This window comes from Pinus tabuliformis, chromosome 3_2 (assembly GCF_031772625.1).
Source record: "Pinus tabuliformis cultivar Carrire ecotype Pingquan chromosome 3_2, CPIR1, whole genome shotgun sequence".
Classification (NCBI taxonomy): Eukaryota; Viridiplantae; Streptophyta; class Pinopsida; order Pinales; family Pinaceae; genus Pinus; species Pinus tabuliformis.
In genome coordinates, this window is record NC_142302.1 from 400,692,667 (window position 1) to 400,711,700 (window position 19,034).

The window sequence follows — 19,034 nt, forward strand, 5'->3', positions numbered from 1 at the left end:
ATGGTCTGTTCGTATTAAGAACTTACTTCCCAAGAGATATTGCCTCCACTTGGCTAATGCATGCATAATGGTGAGCATTTCCTTGTTGTAAGTAGACTTGAGACATTCTCGCTTGTTGAGCTTCCTACTTTCAAACACGATTGGAAGACCATCCGGCATCAACACTGCCCCAATTCCAAAACCTGAAGCGTCACATTCAATTACAAATGGCTTTGAAAAGTCTGGAGTTGCTAATACAGGTGCATTAGACATAATTTCCTTTAGCTTTTCAAAACACTTTTCTGCCTCATCATCCCATCGAAATGAGTTCTTCTTTAGAAGGTTTGTTAAGGGTGTGGTTACATGAGCATAGTTTTGAATAAACCTTCGATAGTATCCAGTTAATCCTAAGAATCCTCTTAATTTGGTGATGTTAGTTGGTTTGGGCCATTCTTTTATAGCTTTGATCTTATTAGGATCTACTTTTACTCCTTCCTTGGATATTATGTGTCCAAGGTACTCTACTTCTTCCTTCCCAAAGGTGCATTTGGACATCTTTGCATAAAACTGATGTTCTTCTAATATAGTGAGGACTTTCTCCAGATGTTGTAGATGCTCCTTCCACATTTTACTATAGATTAGAATGTCATCAAAGAACACTAACACAAATTTCCTTAGATATGGATGAAATACCTCATTCATGGTAGCCTGGAAGGTTGTTGAGCATTGGTTAACCCAAAAGGCATTACCTTAAACTCGTAATGACCTTCATGTGTTCGAAAGACAGTCTTTGCTATGCCCTCTAACCTTATTCTGATTTGGTAGTATCTAGATCTCAAGTCCAATTTTGAAAAGTACCTAGCTCCATGAAATTCATCTAGCATTTCGTCTATAAAAGGGATCGAAAACTTGTTCTTAATCATTATCTTGTTCAACCCTCGGTAATCTACACATAGTCTAAATGATCCATCCTTCTTTCGGACTAGAACCACTGGAGCAACGTAAGGGCTTCTACTTTTTGTGGTGATTCCACACTTCAAAAGATCCTGCACTGATCTTTCGATTTTAGTTTTTTGATGATGTGGGTATCTATATAGCTTGATGTTGACAGGGTTTGACCTGATTTGATTTTGATTATGTGCTCGATTTCTCTTTCAGGAGACATCTTCATAGGAAGATTTTGGAACAGCTTTTTGTGTTTTTGAATTAGTTCTTGAACTTCAGTTGGTAGTTCTTTGCTAACCAATTTTTCCATTTGATGACACTACACTACATACACTGGTGCTCCTTTTCGGATCAGCTTCATCATCTGGTAAGATGATACAATTTGATTTTGAGGGGGTTGAAAACCATATAACTTTTTTTTCTGCCCCTCCCATCTAAACTTTATAAATTGCTTTTGATGGTTGGCAGAGTAAGTGCCTAGGGTCTGTAGCCATTGGATACCGATGTCCACATCCACTCCTCTTAGTGGTACAATGTAGAATGGGGATTCTAGATTGTAGTCCTGAATCCACAATTTGACCTCATAACGTTTCCCTACTTTTTCGATTTTCTTTCCATCAACTACCATCACTTTCATATTGGGCATTGGATATGTGATGTTGTTGAGCCTTTTCATAATGTTTGCGTCCAAAGAGTTGTGAGTGCTGCCGATATCTATCAGAACCATTACATTCTTCTTTTTGATATATGTTTTTAACTTTAATGTCTGGGGCTGAGATATCCCTGTCATGGCTGATAATGACACTTCAGGAATATTCTCAGTCTGATTCTGGAGAAAATTGCAGAGAATCTTCAACGTCTTCTACGTCTGATTCTTCACTATCTGAATCATTGGTTGCTTCACATGTATACAGGTTCTTGGTCTCTTTTCCTTTAACACATTTATGTTTAGAATCCCATTTTTTGCCACAATGTTTGCACTTACCCTCTTTTATTCTTTGCATTTCCAAGTTAGCAGCCTTCACTAAGACGATAGGTATGACAATGGTCCACATAACTACTTTCACTAAGACGATGGGTACCTTTGGCAAAAAGCAACGTGGACCATCTAGGCAAGCAATCCCAAAGTTTTTTAAAGTTCAATCGTTTAAATTTCAAAGTAAATACTTGATATTTTAGCCAAACTCAGAATCTAATTTGTTGAACTTACTTCGTCTTTGTAGCACATTGGTGGGAGTCATTTGGTAGCCAATGTATTCAATTGCAAAAGTTTGCAGTTAGAATCCTAAGACAAACTTGCAATGCCTCTAGGCGTGAGCGCAATTGGTTTGTTCTTGAGTGGGTTCACACGAAGAAGAGAAGCCGTTCAGAAAAAAAAAGGAATTAAATGATCTTGTCTTCATGCACTACAACATCCAATTAAGATGCCACCAATTGCGTAAGAAAATACCGGATGAAGATCTCATTGTGTTGGATGATATTGATCCAATTTTAGAATGGGTAGAGGAGTCTCACCTAGGTCAACCAACTTGTGTTTCTGCTAATACTACTACTACCATTAAGGTTGCAGATGTCCCTGAGGATTCTATGATTTTGAGGCAGAGGATGTTTTTGTAGCTCCTGATAATGATCCCATTCCTAGTAGTGGTGATGAATTTGAAGAGTGTTCATTTTCATCAATGACATGTGGTAGGCTAGTAGCTTGTCATATTGTTTTTGGACTTAAGAGGCCATATAGAGCCCAAGGCATCCAGCATTAGGCTCCACTTGCAGTCATTTCTGTGCTCCTACCATTTAATATCCTTTAAGAAACCCCCACTGCAATCTATACTGATCCGTAATAGCTTCTAAGCATACCTACAATCAAAACCAGTTTTGCAATTTCATTTTCATCTCCTCAACCTCCACTTTACTCTTTTAGTCTTTAGGATAATTATATTATTTATATATATGCTTTTTGAAACTCTAGCTCCCTAAGCTACATTTTCATTTAAATTCTATTGTGTGTTCCTCTATTCACATCAAATATAATCTGGCGTGCAACTTAGGATTCATATGACTTTATTTGATGAAGCTTGTTGCTGACAATGCTGCCTGTTTTATCATGTTACTGTTTTTGCTGTCAGTGGTTTCTTTTATATTATGATTGTAAATAGTTGTGAGATATGCTGTTATATTTTCTTCTCTAGAAATTATTGAGTTCAAATTTTAAGTTGATTGTTCTGAAACTTTCATTAAGTATGAGGATTCCTTAATACTTTGTATTGCGTTTTTTTTTTCCTGTTACACAGAAATGGCATGAGTGGAGATGCTGCATGGGACAACCGAATGATGGAATCATTGAAAAATTTTGACCTTAGCAGTCAAGAGGTTAAGCAACAATTTGGTATGTTATCAATCAGTGACTTTCATTATTTAGACTTAGTAAATCATGCTATGGTATTTTATATAATATTTTCTGTAAGATTCCCGCTTAGAACCACCCCGAAATATCACTGTGTTTTCTGAGTTTTGAGGAGTTTTCAGTGAAGATTTTCATTAAACGCAATTAACAGTATACTGCTGTAGATGTCTTTTGATATTTGGTATTTAAAAGCATATGAATATTGAAAAACAAATGATCAAATAATAGCTCAACAGCTGACAAATACAAAAAAAGGGCTCTCTAGCACCCTTTCAACAACAGAATGATGCTAGTGTTAAATCAATCATTTGACACATAGATAACATAAGAGGCATAATCATTCTTTGACTGAACAATTGAAAGATTACACAGTACAAAGATCAGAGGAACCTGGTCTCATTGAGCAGCCCATGAATAAGATGTATACAGGCCCACATCACTATACTTCAGCAGCCACAACTTCTGTAATACGATGACCAGGAGATATACATGTATGCTCAGCCACTAATGATAAATCTTCACACTCAGCCAGCAATAAAAGACACAGTGAATACTCTGCATAAGAGGACTGATAAGCATGGTAGAGTATAGGCCTGATAAAAGAATATTTTTAAATGTCTCTAGCTGAAGTAAAAACACCTAGAAATGTTAGTTTTTGTAGCATCGGGCATGTGTTCTAGTCTCGATTGTGTCAGAGAGGCTAAGGAACACAAGATCTGCAAAACCCAGAAAAGGTTTTGGAAGAAAACACATAGAGACCATTCAATTGAGTTAATTGATCAATAATTAAAAAATGCTTAAGTCTAACTTAGGAAAATTGATTAATTAACATCAATTAATTGAGAAAGATCAAGAAAGCTCTAGAGACTCGCATGGATCGAGTCTGAGATGATCTTAGCTGTTGAAAACGATTTAATCATGGCTGTTGGTGATCCAACGAGAGATTATAAGAGCAGCTTCATGGGATGAGGAGATGACAATCGAGCAAGAGGGAGAGCGAGTTCCTTAGTTAGATCGAGATATCCAATGCAGTGATTCAGCAGGAAGAAAAGTTTGAGCCAGAGAAGGAGAGCATCAGCGATTGAGGGAGAAACAACAGAGAGGCAAGAGGATTTTCCTAATGCCGGAGAGCCAGCAGAAGGAAGGCCAAAGTATTCTGCAGAGAAAGCCATCTCGGTGGTGCGAGTTAGCTAGGAGAGGTTCAAATCAATTGTTGGAGGCTAAAGACACATTTTGGAAGGCAGTGCGAATTTTTGCAGTGGCAGGAGAAGGCTAGACAACCAGTTTTGGAGTAGTTCCAGAGGCAGTACAAGCTGCGCAGGCCAGGTGTGTGAGCAACCAGTTTGGCAGTGCGAGTGCCAGAGGGAGGCTCATTGATTTTGTAGAAGGGAGAAATTTTGTCCTAAATATTTTCTTGAGATTATTTGCTCGGGGATTGCCAGTTTGGCATCCAAATATCGTACTCAGATTTTTGCTTTTGAATAATAAAAATAAACCCTCATCTGTTGCAATGGATTTCCCTTCGGGGTTTTTCCGAGGACTATTAGTCCAAAAATATTGGTGTCATTTTTATTATGTGTGCATCTATTTTTTCCAGTGTTCCACGGGGACGCGTCCCCCAGGGTGGGGTGCGTGCACCCCATGCACCCGGGATGGGGAGACTCTCGGGGGTGCGTTTCCCCACGTCCCCCTTTTGGGGAGACTCGGGGAGACGCAAGGGGGTGCGTTTACCCAGGGTGGGAGGCTCGACTCCCCGAAAGGGGTACTTCAGGGCGTCCCCCCCCCCACCCACCCCCCAAGGAGACTCTCAGGCTAAGTTACCAGGATTCGGATACGGATACGGATCCGGATCCGGATTCGCTAGTTTTTTGAAAATCCAGGATCCGGATACGGCAAGGATACGGCAAGTACAAAAAATATAATAATATTAAAAATATAATAAAATTAATAATAGACACAAAATCATCCATTTATATATATATATTAAAGCTAAATCATTGTCATTCATTTTGTGCTTTTACCATATATTCAAGTTCATCTTTAATTATCTCTTCAAATTAACAAATTGTTGTTTTTTAAGTTTGCATTCATAAAACACCATCATTAGTTTATGCCCACACACCATACAAGAGCCATTAAATTCAAATATATATATAATTATAATTATTAAATTTGTAATTTATATTTAACATAAAATTTAATTGAACTTAATATGCATATTAATATGATATTTTTTAATATATATAAATAAAGAAAATAAATTATTTATAAAACAATTTTAATGAGAAAATATATTCAAATAAAATTTAATATATAATTCGTTATTATGAATATATTATTGTTTTTAATATGTATAAAAGAATATGTATCTCAAAGAAAATTATAAAACCATATGAATTAAAAGAAAATTATAAAACCATATGAATTCAAATTAAAAAAAAGGGGTAAAAATGAAAAAGTTAAAAGCTTGTTGACTGAATTACCATCGTGTCTTTCGAGGGCATAACCTACCGAAGTTTGCAGTGGCGTCTCTATGCGACTGTAGTTCCGTCAATCATAGTTTTTACATTTTTGATCTACAAATCGTCAAAGGCCAATACATTGAAGGCTCTCTTATGATAGCCAGCATTTTTTGGGAAAACCGCCCGATGGCTTCTGAAACTGCTGGAGTTTTTTGGGAAAACCGCCCGATGGCTTCTGAAAACCGCCCGATGGCTTCTGAAACTGGCTTAGATGTATGCGCACATTTTACGCGGATTCGAATGACGCGGATATATGCGATGTATGCGCACATGTTCCCGGTTCTTGGGCGTATTTACGCGGATCCGGATCCGAATCCGGATCAGATCCGTGGATCCTGTACCCCAGAGGGCCGGATCCGGTAACTTAGCTCTCAGGGGTGCGTTTCCCCATGTCCCCCTTTTGGGGAGACTCGGGGAGACGCAAGGGGGTGCGTTTCCCCAGGGTGGGAGACTCGACTCCCCGAAAGGGGTACTTCAGGGCGTCCCCCCCCCCCCCCCCCCAAAAAAAAAAAAAAATGGGGTTCTTTTGGGCGTCCCCCCCCGCCCCCAAAAAAAAATGGGGTTCTTTTGGGTGCCCCCCCCCCCAAAAAAAAAAAAATGGGGTTCTTTTGGGCGTCCCCCCTTCATTTTTGTCTAATTACCCTTTATATAAAAAATAAATAAATAAAAATGAAAATTAATTTATTAAAAAAAAATAAAAATAAAAATAAACTAAACTAACAATTACAAATAAAAAATTACATGAAAAGTTAGGTTTAACTCTACTTTTCATTCTGCCGCCATTCATTATGCTCTTACCTTTGTTAAAAGTTAAAACAGTTGAGCGCATTTTTTTCTTCCATAGATGATGAGGATGGACCAGATGAGTTGCAGCATGGTTTGGTTGGAGTTCCATTGGTTACTCAAGAGAGTGACTCTGACTCAGATAATGACATTCCCATTGATGTTCCTGATGACTTCATGCAGCAGATGGATGTAGAGGACCAATCATTGAGATTGAGTCCTTGAAGTTGATTTTATTTTCAGTGTTCATTTTCCATTTTTACTTTTAAGTTTTAACATTTGAGTTGTGACACTAGATATTGATGACCGACTCTTCACTCTTAACTATTTTTGAGTTTGAAACTTTGAGTTATATAAATTGAAAATTTTAATTTGGTGTTCAATTTAGAATCTAGAAGACTAGAATGATGAATGATGAATTCAGAATTTTCAATTTTCAATTTAGTTTTTAAATCAATGATTCAATGTAAATTATAGAATGATGATTGATGAATGATGAATGATGAATGATATGGATCGATGTACATTGTATTTGAATATCTCATATTGAATTTTATTATTGAATCTTATGGTATTGAATCTTGATGAATTAGCATTTAGAGCATTATAATGAGTATGTCATATGAATGATGTATGTATCAAAATGAATGATGAGGACGGACCAAGATTCAATTACAATATGTTATTATTTGATTCAATTATGAATTTAAATTTTATGTATGGATCAAATTTGAAATTTCAATGTATTGGTATTACTATTACTAATTAGTCTATTTAATATGCTTTCATTATTGAACAATGAATATGAACATGAAAATTTCAAAATTATATACATATATATAATATATATAATTAAAAATTATATTATATATACCTCGACGTCCCCCCGTCTCCTCTAAATTTCCCTAAAATTTGAGGGTACTCCCACACGTCCCCTTTGTGCGTCTCCCTGCACCCGCATCTCCCCGTCCCGGAGACTTGGTGGAACATTGATTTTTTTAGTTCTAGCATATTTTTAGCTTCCACAGAATTTATTTGTGAAGAATTGTAGTGTGATTTATTCGATTCTAATCAGAAAATTAATACACTACTAACCAGTTAGAAGAGTAAATTCTAGTTGCTGCAATACAAGGAAATTTCACATGGTATCAGAACAATATTGATAAGATTAGAGGCTCAATAGCGAGAAGGAGAATTTGTGCAGGTTCAGAGGGAGTTATGAGCACAAATTTCTCAGACATGTGCAAACCACCAGGAAGTGTGAATTGTAGAGGCAAAGGGTTCGATTTCCAGATCCGGGCTGGAGGAAAATTCAATCAGCCTCAAAAGAAGAGTTTGCGAGCAGTGGATTCGCTGGATAGAGGATGTCGGTGAACCGATCGGTGATTTCGTTGAGCAGATCTGGGCGCAGTTGATTTGCAGCAGCAGATCATCTCTAGGTGGAAGAGAAAAGCACATGAATTTATACTTAGGATGTCTTCAGTATATTTCTCATATTTCTCCAGTATGGCTACAGACAAATTTGACATTTAGGAAGCTACAGATTTGTCTTCTAGATTGGAGGACAAATTTGCTTAGATAACTTGCCTTTCTAGCTCAACTTCACATGGAGTTTGGTATATAGATAGTAGAGCATCAACTCATATGACAGGAGTTAGAGAATACTTCTCCAACTACAAGGAAGAGCAGATGGACTTCCAGATTCAAATGGGAAACAAGAGTAAATGTACTTTAGTTGGAGTAGGTACCATCGAGATTCAAAGGGAGTTAGGATCAAGCACTAGTGTTACAAATGTGTTGCATGTCCCTAGCTTAGGTATGAACCTTATTTCAGTATCCCAGCTACATGATGTCCACTTTGTAGGGAAGGTGTTTATCAAACACTAAATTTAGAAGAAGCTGAGACAAATTTGAGTTTGTAGCAACAAATTGTACAAGTTGCAGCTCAATTCTCCAAAGGCACTAGTTAGCAGTAGCAACAATAATTGCAATAGTAGTGGGAGAGACATGACTGAACTATGGCATAGGAAAATGGGACATTTACACCATGGAGCACTCAGGATGCTCAGCGAGACAGTAACAAGTGTTCCAGAATTGAGCACAGAACACGATGATGTGTGCAAAGGGTGCTTGCTTGGGAAATATGCTAAGGAAACATTCACAAGAAGTGACAATTGATTAGATGGTGTGCTACAACATATACATTCAGGTATTTGCGGTCCTATGTCCACCAGATCTCTCAGAGTGTACAATTACTTTGTCACCTTCATCGATGACTATTCCAGGAAAGCCTGGATTTATTTCTTGAAGACCAAGGATGAGGTTTGTTGTAGCTAAATCCTGCAAGGGAGGACAACATTTTTATTGGGGCTCATGATATCACACGATAAATTTTTTATGATTTCTGTTTTCAATTTTTTTTGAATTTGGCAAAAATTTGGGTTTTTAAAAGAGCATTCTTATTGCTTTCAGCCTCTTATGCAGAAACGCATTTCTATAAAAAATGTTGGGCTCGAAGGCCCAATCTCCAAGTCCCTCTCCTATGCTACATTTATGACATCGAAGTTCACTAATTACCAAGCCAAGTACGAGTCACAAAGGAGCTCAACACACAAGGTGCCAAACCAAGGGAAGAGCCCACGACTATGTGGGAGGAACATTATATGTGCCCAATATGTCGAAATATTGTTGGAGCATGGGCACATATAAACATCAATGATATTCTTCACCCAACCAATGTGGGATATTGGCTTTTCAAAGTGCATATAAACATCAACGAAATTCTTCACCCAACCAATGCAAGATATTGGTTTTTCAAAGTGCATAAATATATATTAGACATGGTGCAGAAATAAAGATATAGAATGGTTGCACATTGAAATTTGAAACTGGGCTTGTCTAAGGTTCTACTCTGTTTTGTGTTTCAACACTGTGGGATTCGAAAGCTTCATGGATCTCAAGAATGACAACATTGAAGAAAGTTGAAGGTGGCAACGTATCAGTAAAGGAATCATATCTTTATATATAACTCACCACCAAAAAGAGTTGCAAAATCTGTGGCGATGTGTCAAAGAGATTTGACGATTTCACTTAAATATTTTATATTTTAAAGTTTTAGTAACTGCGCTTAAAAGTGGTCAAATCTCATACATTTCCAGCGGCAATTGTTATATTTTTGTTATTCCAAATTTCACTTGGAGTGTAATACCATGCGAGATATTGTTACTATATGTCTTTGGAATGTTTTTTGCTGCAAAAGGCTTGTTATGGCTCAAAAAGCCAATGCAATTCCCGAAAACTGGAAAAAGGCGGCAGAATGTGCATTCGATGCTGAGATTTTTTCTATCCATACAGGTCCAATGGAGGAGAAGGATTGGTATCAGATGGAATTTCCAAAAGACAAGGCTCTCATCTTAAACTTTTCAAAGAAAAAAGGCATCGAATTTATCTTTTCAGCTGGAGGGAGCCAATAGAACCTGAAGTCGCTATAAAGAGATTCAAAGTGCTGACCGATTCACTAATTTATGTGGAGATTTTCTTGCAGAAAGCTCAGATATTATTGTGGGAACCAATCTCACGCTTCGAAGGTTAGTGATGATGATGATAGTAGAGGTTGTATCTTCTACAGTAGTAGTCGATCCAAATTAATCTGTCCAGAGTTTGGGTTCTGTAGATTGACCTAAAATCTTTTCGAAGCATGAATTGTCAGTGGCTTGTAGAACATAATTCTTATGACATGGTTATTTTAACTTCTCAAGAGAAAGAGTGTGAGTTTGAAGGTGTTTTAGAAACACCATGGAAGGAATTAAGCAGTGAGGCTAATATACTAGTTTATTTGGTTCATTTTGATGATTTCGAGTCTCCAGAGGATCATCAAGATGGGCAAATACAATCCTCCAATGAATCCTCGTTGGATTTCAGGAATGATGAGCAAATCCATGTTACTAATAAAGTGCGTAACATTAGTCATGCTACATAAGAGGAGGTATTGGTTGAATTACTTAGCAACTCTGAACAAACCTAAGGCCCATCACTAATTTCTTTAGTTGTTGCTGTTACAGAAAGTGGGTGTACTTGTACTGTGGAAGAAAATACTTTATTGGAATCAAATGTAATGGCTATGCTATTGATCAAAACTAAATCTATTAATGTGATAATGATACAGTGCAAATTGCAGTAGCATAGCCAGGCAAGCCTAGATGAAGTGCAGGTCAAAAGAAGTCAAAGGTTTATAATTCTTGCAGGTGCCCAACAAATCAACGACTAACATCATTTCACATTTCGGATCAGCAAATTGTAGTGGGTCAACATGCTCGGGAGTTTAAAATGGGTGAGGGTGTCGCAAAGCTGTTTCATCAAACCACCATCACTGGATCTACAATCTAAATTGATTGCGCCACCCCTCACCTCGATTTACCAAAACCACGATGAAGGGTGGCGCAAAATGGTTTCGGGTTTTTTCGAAACCACACATGGTTTCTGATGCGCATAATGGCATCCACGGACCCACTCTTATTATTCATATTTAATGGTTTTATTATTATAGTGTTAATGTGTGGGTCAAATTAAGAGCTCGATGCATGTAGCGTAATATAAAAGGGACAAGACTTTAAAAAGGATTTAGTATTATATATTATTTTATATAATATTAAATTCATTAGTTTGGTAATTTTTATTATATATTTTCCAAAAAAAAAATAGTTTGGTAACCAAAAGAATTAGTTTCGTAACTAATTCTTGACAGTCAGTCCTGGGGCAGAGTTAAAAGACCAGAATCAACATTTTGATAGGGTTCAGAGATCTGAAAATTTTTGGGCAAAAATGTAATGTGAAATCTTCCTTGGAGATTAATAAAAGAAGACCAGTGTGATTCCAAATCTTTGATTTATTGCAATATGTTTTGTTTATTTCCTAAATTCCTATGTGTTCTTTTAATTGTTGTTTTTCTTCATGTGAGGTTGATGTATGATGCAGTAGGCCTTTCTTGAAGACATATAAATTTATTTATGTTATGATACATAGCAGACAATACCTATGTTCATTTAAAGAAGCATTAAAGGGCGCTCCATGGCCTCAATGATCTCATGTTTTCTGTTGCACTGTTTCATTCACCATTGTCTTCTCAATGTGTAAACATTGGGATTCCTTTTGGCCCAATGTGATAAACTCTGTTCCAAACTATTTTCTCTTCCATTTATAAATTTTAGAATCTGCAGTAATTAAAGTAAAGGCCCTTCTGGTCCATTGAATTTGTCTCCGAGATTAAGCTGACATTACACTCAAGGGTGTTCTCTCTTCGGGTAAATATTTATTGGTTTTGTGGATGTCCTAGGCGTTAACCTCCTGCAGCCAGAGGTTGTCTCCACGGTTACAACAAGGTCTTCAGTTGCTTTATGGAGTTCGAGGCTCTAGTAGAAAGTGCGACAGGGAAGTAGATCAAGGTGCTATGCTTAGATAATGGAGGAGAGTACACAGATAGTGTCTTCACAGGCTTCTGTGGGAAGGAAGGCATCAAGAGGGAGTGGAAAACTCCATACAATTGTCAACAAAATGGGGTAGTGGAGCGGAAGAATAGGTATATAATTGGGGCTGCAAAGGAAATGTTATATGACCAAGATTTTCCCAAGTTTCTACGGGCAGAGGCATATAACACGACTGTGTATATACAAAACAAGGTTCTTCACAGGGCATTGGGGAAGATAACACCAGAAGAAGTCTTCTTAGGGAAGAAGCCAGAAGTCAGTGACTTGAGGATCTTTGGTAGCATAGCTTACTTCCATGTTCTAGGTGATAAGTGCAATAAATTGGATCAAATTGCAAAGAAGGGGTTCTTCGTTGGGTATAGCGAGACCTCAAAGACATACAGGATTTACATTCCTAGCAACAGGATGATTATCGTGAGATGGGTTGCAAAGTTCATGGAGGACAAAGCCTTCAAGAAATCTCACGAGTTGCCAGTAGGTGATCAAAGTGGGCCAACAAAACCTCCATTAGTCCAGTAGCAGAGGCAACAACAGGGGCAGCCACAAGGACAATCACAAGGATCTAGTACAATTACCAGTTAGAGCATGACCTTAGGTGCAAGAGATCCTATGCATTCATTGCAGATGGAGTAGCAGAGGCAGGATAAGGCTCCTCCCACCACTAGTGGTCGAACCATTAGGGAAGTTCGTCAGACACTAAGGGATGCAGAGGATTTCATAGGAGCTCCCTGGACGAACATGAGAGAACGCAAACAGGTACCAAACATTGGCGACACAGGTTCTTGAACCTTCCAGCTATTAGGAGGCCACACATCATCAGGTGTGGGTAGATGCCATGGTAGAAGACTATAGTTTTATCATGACAAAGAATGTTTGGGAGGTAGTGTCGAGGCTTGTGGATAGGTCAGTTGTGGGCTCTCGATGGATCTACAAGTTCAAGCAGGCTGTAGATGGTAGCGTGGATCTAGAAGTACAAGGCTAGGCTCATGGCAAAAGGGGCATGCGCAGAAGGAAGGCATAGATTATGAGGAGACCTTTGCCCCAATGTCCAAATATATTTCTATTCGGTTGGTTATATCTCTAGCAACATAGATGGGATGGTAGATTCACTAGATGGATGTCAAGACAACTTTCTTGGACAAAGTGATATAGGAGGATGTGAAAATTTGGAAGACCCAAATTTTTACGGCAACAACTAATTACGTTTCTTCTATTTGTTAAATTACTGAACAAATTATTTACTGCATCCTACAACAAATACAGAAACTAATACACTGCAACCTTCACCAATTAAGATTATATGTGGAAACAAGAAACTGAGCAAGAATGAAATACACAACACATGACACCGTTATTTTTGGACAAATGTCCCCGGAAAAAACAAATGCGGGAAATCCGGTGCAGCAACTGAGGGTTTGTATTATTAAGTAGTAGTTTTATGAATACAATCTTTGGATGCCTTACAGGCTATCCAATACAGAGAATTTGACTGGCAGAAGATGAGTGAGAAATACCTCACTATCACTGGCAATCCGACATTGATCTAGGCCCTGGATGGCTGGCCCCACGCTGGCTTTGCACAGCTATTGCGTCAGTACGCAGTTATGTGTCAACCTCTCTGGGGATCTGTGTCACCTCTTCCCGGATCTCCTGTTGTTTGGAGCTTCGTTCCTCTGGCTCTCTCGTCTCACACCCCGACTTTTGGCACTGGAACTTGACTTCCCAGCTGAATTTTGAACTCCCTCTGAAGCTCTCCGCTGCCTCTGCATGAGCTTATGCTACCCAACGTAGCCTCTGCGTTGCCTCTTCTGGATCCCGTATCAAGAAATCTCCCTTCGAAACTATCCCTGCCCCTCACTGCAAGAAATCACTTTGATCTTCTCTCTAGCAACTGTTGTGCTGCCCTCTCTGAGAAATTCGATCTCTTGATCTCTCTCCGATGTATTTTCCAAATGCCCATCGAAGTCCTTCTTATAATCCTCCAGTTGAGTAATCAACGACCCAGATTAGATTCTAATCAATGGCTCAAATCATTTGGACTCGATCTTCGTCTTCTTCTAGAAGTTTCACCCTCAGTTTGATTAATACCCTTTAATTATTTTAATTTCCTAAGTTTAGACTTAGGCACCCATTAAAAATAATTAATTATTTTAATAAAACTATCTCCAGGTGGAATTTCCCAAAACAATTTTTGGGTATTGTGGAATACATGTGTCCTAGCCTCCCTGCAAATTTTGAGGCTTAGAGCACATCTGATGCTACCAGAAATCAACAGAGGAGGTATATATTGAATAACTAGAGGGCTTCAAGGCGCAGGAGAGGGGCACACATGTGTGCAGAGTTAAGAAAGCTCTATACGGGCTCTTAGGACATAGTATGGTTGGATTGACAACTACTTGTAGCAGATGGGATTTGTCAAGAGTGACGTAGATCCCAATCTCTACTATTTGATGGTGAAGGATGAGCCATTCATCCTAGTGTTGTATGTGGATGGCCTCTTCTTGACAGGGTCATCAGGGCTCATAGAATACTGCAAGAGAAACCTAGCAACAGAGTTTGACATGAAGGATTTGGGGCTTATGCATTATTTCCTAGGCTTGGAAGTATGGTAGAAGTATGGGGAGATCTTTCTTGGTCAAGGGAGATCTACTATTAAGATTCTTTGGTTAAGGGAGATATACTATTGAGATTTTGAAAAGGTTCAAGATGCAGGATTGTAGGCCTATGTCTATGCCTATGATTACAAACTAGAGGAAAATAGATGCGTCAGAGGACGAGGATGTTGACCCAAACTTGTATAGACAGCTTATCGGTTCCCTCATGTATTTGGTCAACACTAGGCTAGATATCTGCTTTGCGGTCAACACTCTCAGTTAGTCTATGGTGGAACCTAAGAGAGTGCGTTGGATAACAACGAGGCATGTGTTGAGGTATTTGTGCATCATAGTCAAGTATGGATTGAGGTATACTTGAGGTGATGGTGTCAGACTATGTGCGTTCACAAATGCAAATTGGGCGAACAATTTAGTGGATCAGAAGAGCACATTTGGGTGTTGCTTCAACATTAGATCAAGAGTTGTATCTTAGGGTTGCAGGAAGTAGAAGTTCGTGGAACTTAGCTCTAGAGAAGTACAGTACATGGCAGCTAGCATGGCTACATGCGAGGCTATATGGCTTCAGAAGTTGCTAGTAAGCTTGTTCAGTCAAAAGTTGGAGGCGACTAGTATCTACTGCGATAATTAGAATTGCGTCAGGCTCTCTGAAAATTCAGTGGTTCATGATTGGTCGAAACACAAACACTCAATACCACTTCATTAGAGATTGTGTGCAACGTGGAGCAATCCAGCTACAACATGTTCCCATAGAACAAGTTGCAGATATACTCATGAAAGGTCGAGGGAGAGCTAAGTTCGTCTATTTCAGAGAATAGATGGGTATAGTGGAGAACCTTTTTGAGTAACAGGTTGATTAACGCTAGTAAGCACAGTCAGATCTTGAGAGTTAGTGCAAAGACTAGTTGTAGTTAGTTACTAGAGGGGTGCTGAGATAGATGAGTGCAGACAATTACTCAGTAGGTAGTGTAGAGACTAGTTGTAGTTGGAGATTCAGTAGACAGTTGCAGAGCCAACACAGGGACACAGTGGATTCAAAGAATAGTTCTCAGTTGCAATAGTTGTAGCAACAACAACAATATGAGATCAGATGCAGTGCAAGCAAAGTTGGTAGCAGTGCATGGACGCGCAATGTAGTGTCAGCAACAACACAAATATAGGGTGGTTTAGCTATAGGGTTAGTAGATGAATTAGAGTATGTGCAATGTTGATGGATTGTGAGAGCTAGTTGTATCATAGTTGTCAGACATCAACAACGTGAGGTGGTCAAGCTACAGACTTCAGGATATTCATTAGGTCAATGAGTACAATAGTGAAGTGGAGAAGACAAAACACCTTCCTTGCTAAGAGGGAGTGTTAGTTTTTGTAGCATCGAACATGTATTCTAGTCTTGATTTGTTTAGAGAGGTTAAGGAACACAAGATCTCCAAAACACAAAAAAGGTTTTCAGAGAAAAAACTTAGAGACCACTCAAATAAGTTAATTGATCAATAATTAAAAAATGCCTAAGTCTAACTTAGGAAAATTGATTAATTAACAACAATTAATTGAGAAAGACTGAGAAAGCGCTAGAGACTCAGACGGATAGAGTCTGAGATGATCTTAGCCGTTGATAATCAATTAATCATGGCCGTTGGTGATCCAACACGGGATTAGAAGAGCATATGGATGGGATGAGGACATGACAATCGAGCAAGAGGCAGAGTAAGTTCCTGAGGCAGATTGATCTATCCAGTGTTGTGATTCAATATGAAGAAAAGTTCGAGCTAGAGAAGGAGAGCATCAATGATTGAGTGAGCAACAACAGAGAGGTAGGAGGATTTTCCCAGTGCTGGAGAGCTAGCAGAAGGAAGGCCGAAGTATTTTGCAGAGAAAGCCATCTAGGTGGTCTGAGTTAGCTAGTTCAGCAAAACGAATAGCTAGGAGAGGTTCAAATCAATTGCCAAAGGCTAGAAACACATTTCGGAAGTCAGTGCGAATTTTTCTAGTGGCAAGAGAAGCCTATACGACCAGTTTTGGAGCTGTTTCAGAGGCTATAGGAACTGCGTAGGCTAGGAGTGCGACTAACCAGTTTGGCAGTGTGAGTAGGCCAGAGAGGGGCTCAGTGATTTTGAAAAAGTGAGAAATTTTATCCTAAATATTTTGTCGAGATTATTTGTTAGAGGATTTCCAATTTGACAACTAGATATTGTACTCATATTTTTGCTACTGAATGATAAAAATAAATCCTCATCTGCTACACCGGTTTCCCCTTCGGGGTTTTTTAAGGGGCTATTAGTCCAAAAATATTTGTGTCATTTTTATTATGTGTGTGCATCTATTTTTTGAGTTCCAATATTTTATTTAGCTTTTGCATAGTTTAGTTGTGAAAGAATTGCAGTGTTTATTCAGTATTAATCAGGAAATTAAGAAATTTCTAACAAGTTAGAAGAGTAAGTTCCAGTTGCTTCTATTCAAGGAAATTTCACAAGAAATACAAAGATAACTTGTCCTTCAGAAGAGTGTCCACTAGCAGTTCTATATGGATAAACTCAACCCAAAATAACAATATAGTTTGAGGTCTAGTCCACAGAATAGCCCAGATGAACTCGACCTCTCTAGTTGATAATTTTGACCCCTCTTCAACACAAAAGAACTCAACCCATAAAAAACCCCTTTCATAGTCACCAAAGGAAGTCAAACATGTTCTAGAACATAGGTAAAATATTAGTCTTGGCCACGTATTAAAATGCTGAACTCCCCCAATGAAATGAGACAAAACCCACGACCAACAAGAGACTCGTTCTCAGCTTGGATAGAGGAATACTCAGTCCATTAACAACCTTAAACTTGTCCCATAAGAGGGGACTTCAAACAACCACCAGAATAAAGAAACTTGACTTGATTCTCCAAAGACTTCGACCCAACAAGAAGATAACTCATCCAACAATGGGAATAAAGTATCATGTTCCCCTCAGCAAAGAGATTCAACCACCATTCTTAGTGTGAAAGCCTCCTGTCAAAGAGAATGATAAACTCAATGTAAGAAAACAAAATCAACTGATAATACCTCTTCCTTCCATTTTCTTTTGTAGATCTTCTTTCCCTTTGTAGCAAATTGGTGAAATCTGTGTGATTTCAATCTTTAGACAAACTAGGGTATCTAGTTTCAGCACCGAATCTAGCAATGGCCACTAAGCTTCTCTCTAAAATCTCTCCAGGAGTTTCCTTTCACAAAATGCAAGTGATAGAATGAGGAGAGACTCCTCACTTTTCTCCTTTTATAATTGAGTTGCCACTTTTGTCGCCATTTTACCCTTTTAATTTTTTATTAAATCACTTTAGGAACTTTTTCATTTATAAAATGAAAGTGACTTTTCATTAGCCTAGGATATTTCCCTCTTTGCACCCCTTAGACAGTTATAATGTTTTCCTATTCATGAAATCTCTGCATATGCATTGCATCGGTCTTTTAATTGCAAGTGGTTGTTTCTTCCTTGCATTTGCATTAGCATAGCATTGCATCAAAAACTCTGCTTGATGCTACTCAGTTGGCTGCTTATAATAAAAAGAACAACAAGGGTAAGAGGCTGATTCTAGACGGAATCAAAGACCATTGCATTTCTCATGTGAGAGGAAAGAGCAATGCCCATGAGATGTGGACAACATTGTCCAATCTCTACCAGAGTACCAATGAGAGCCGGAAGATGGTCCTGAAGGAGAAGCTGAAGAACATTAAGATGGGTAATGATAGTGCAGCTGAATATCTCACAAAGATTACTAATGTGAGAGATGAGTTGGCAGCGATTGGAGAGGCCATTCCACCCACTGAGTTGGTGCGAATTGCAGTGAATGGCCTCCCTCGTTCATGGTTGAATTTTGCTGATGGGGTTTGTGCACGTGAGACCCTTCCCACATGGGAGAGGTTTTGGGATGATTGCATTCAGACAGAGATCAGGAAAGGTCATCTTGGGGCAGCCAAGCCAGTTGAGTAGGATGAGGATGTAGCACTGGTGGCAGGAGGCAAGAAAGGCAAAGGGAAGAAGCAGGCTTCCACAAGCAGTGGTGGGGGCAAAGGCAAAGGTAAAGGTAAACAGGGGAACACACAAAAGGACTATTCCAAGGTGAAGTGTTGGAATTGTCAAAAGATGGGACACTATGCAGTTGTGTGTCCGGAGAAGAAGAAGAAGAAGAAGGGGAAGAACCAGGACGTGGCAGCTTCAACAGAGATTGAGGACTTTGTAGGTCGTTTTGACCGGGAGTTTGTGTTCACTACGTGTGAGTCCTCTAGTGCAGGATCACCTACCACACAGTTTCAGAGGGAGCA

At 38.8% G+C, this 19,034-nt stretch overlaps 1 protein-coding gene across 2 annotated transcripts in view; it reads left to right on the top strand.

The window, feature by feature from the left end:
* TIC40 (hydroxyproline-rich glycoprotein family protein) overlaps window positions 1-19,034 on the top strand; it is a 285,802-nt gene that overhangs the window by 127,081 nt on the left and 139,687 nt on the right. For both annotated transcript variants that reach the window (XM_089416433.1, XM_089416432.1), the window contains exon 11: window positions 3,216-3,310. In XM_089416433.1, coding sequence (XP_089272559.1) covers window positions 3,216-3,310 — 95 coding nt within the window. The remainder of the gene's footprint in view (window positions 1-3,215; window positions 3,311-19,034) is intronic.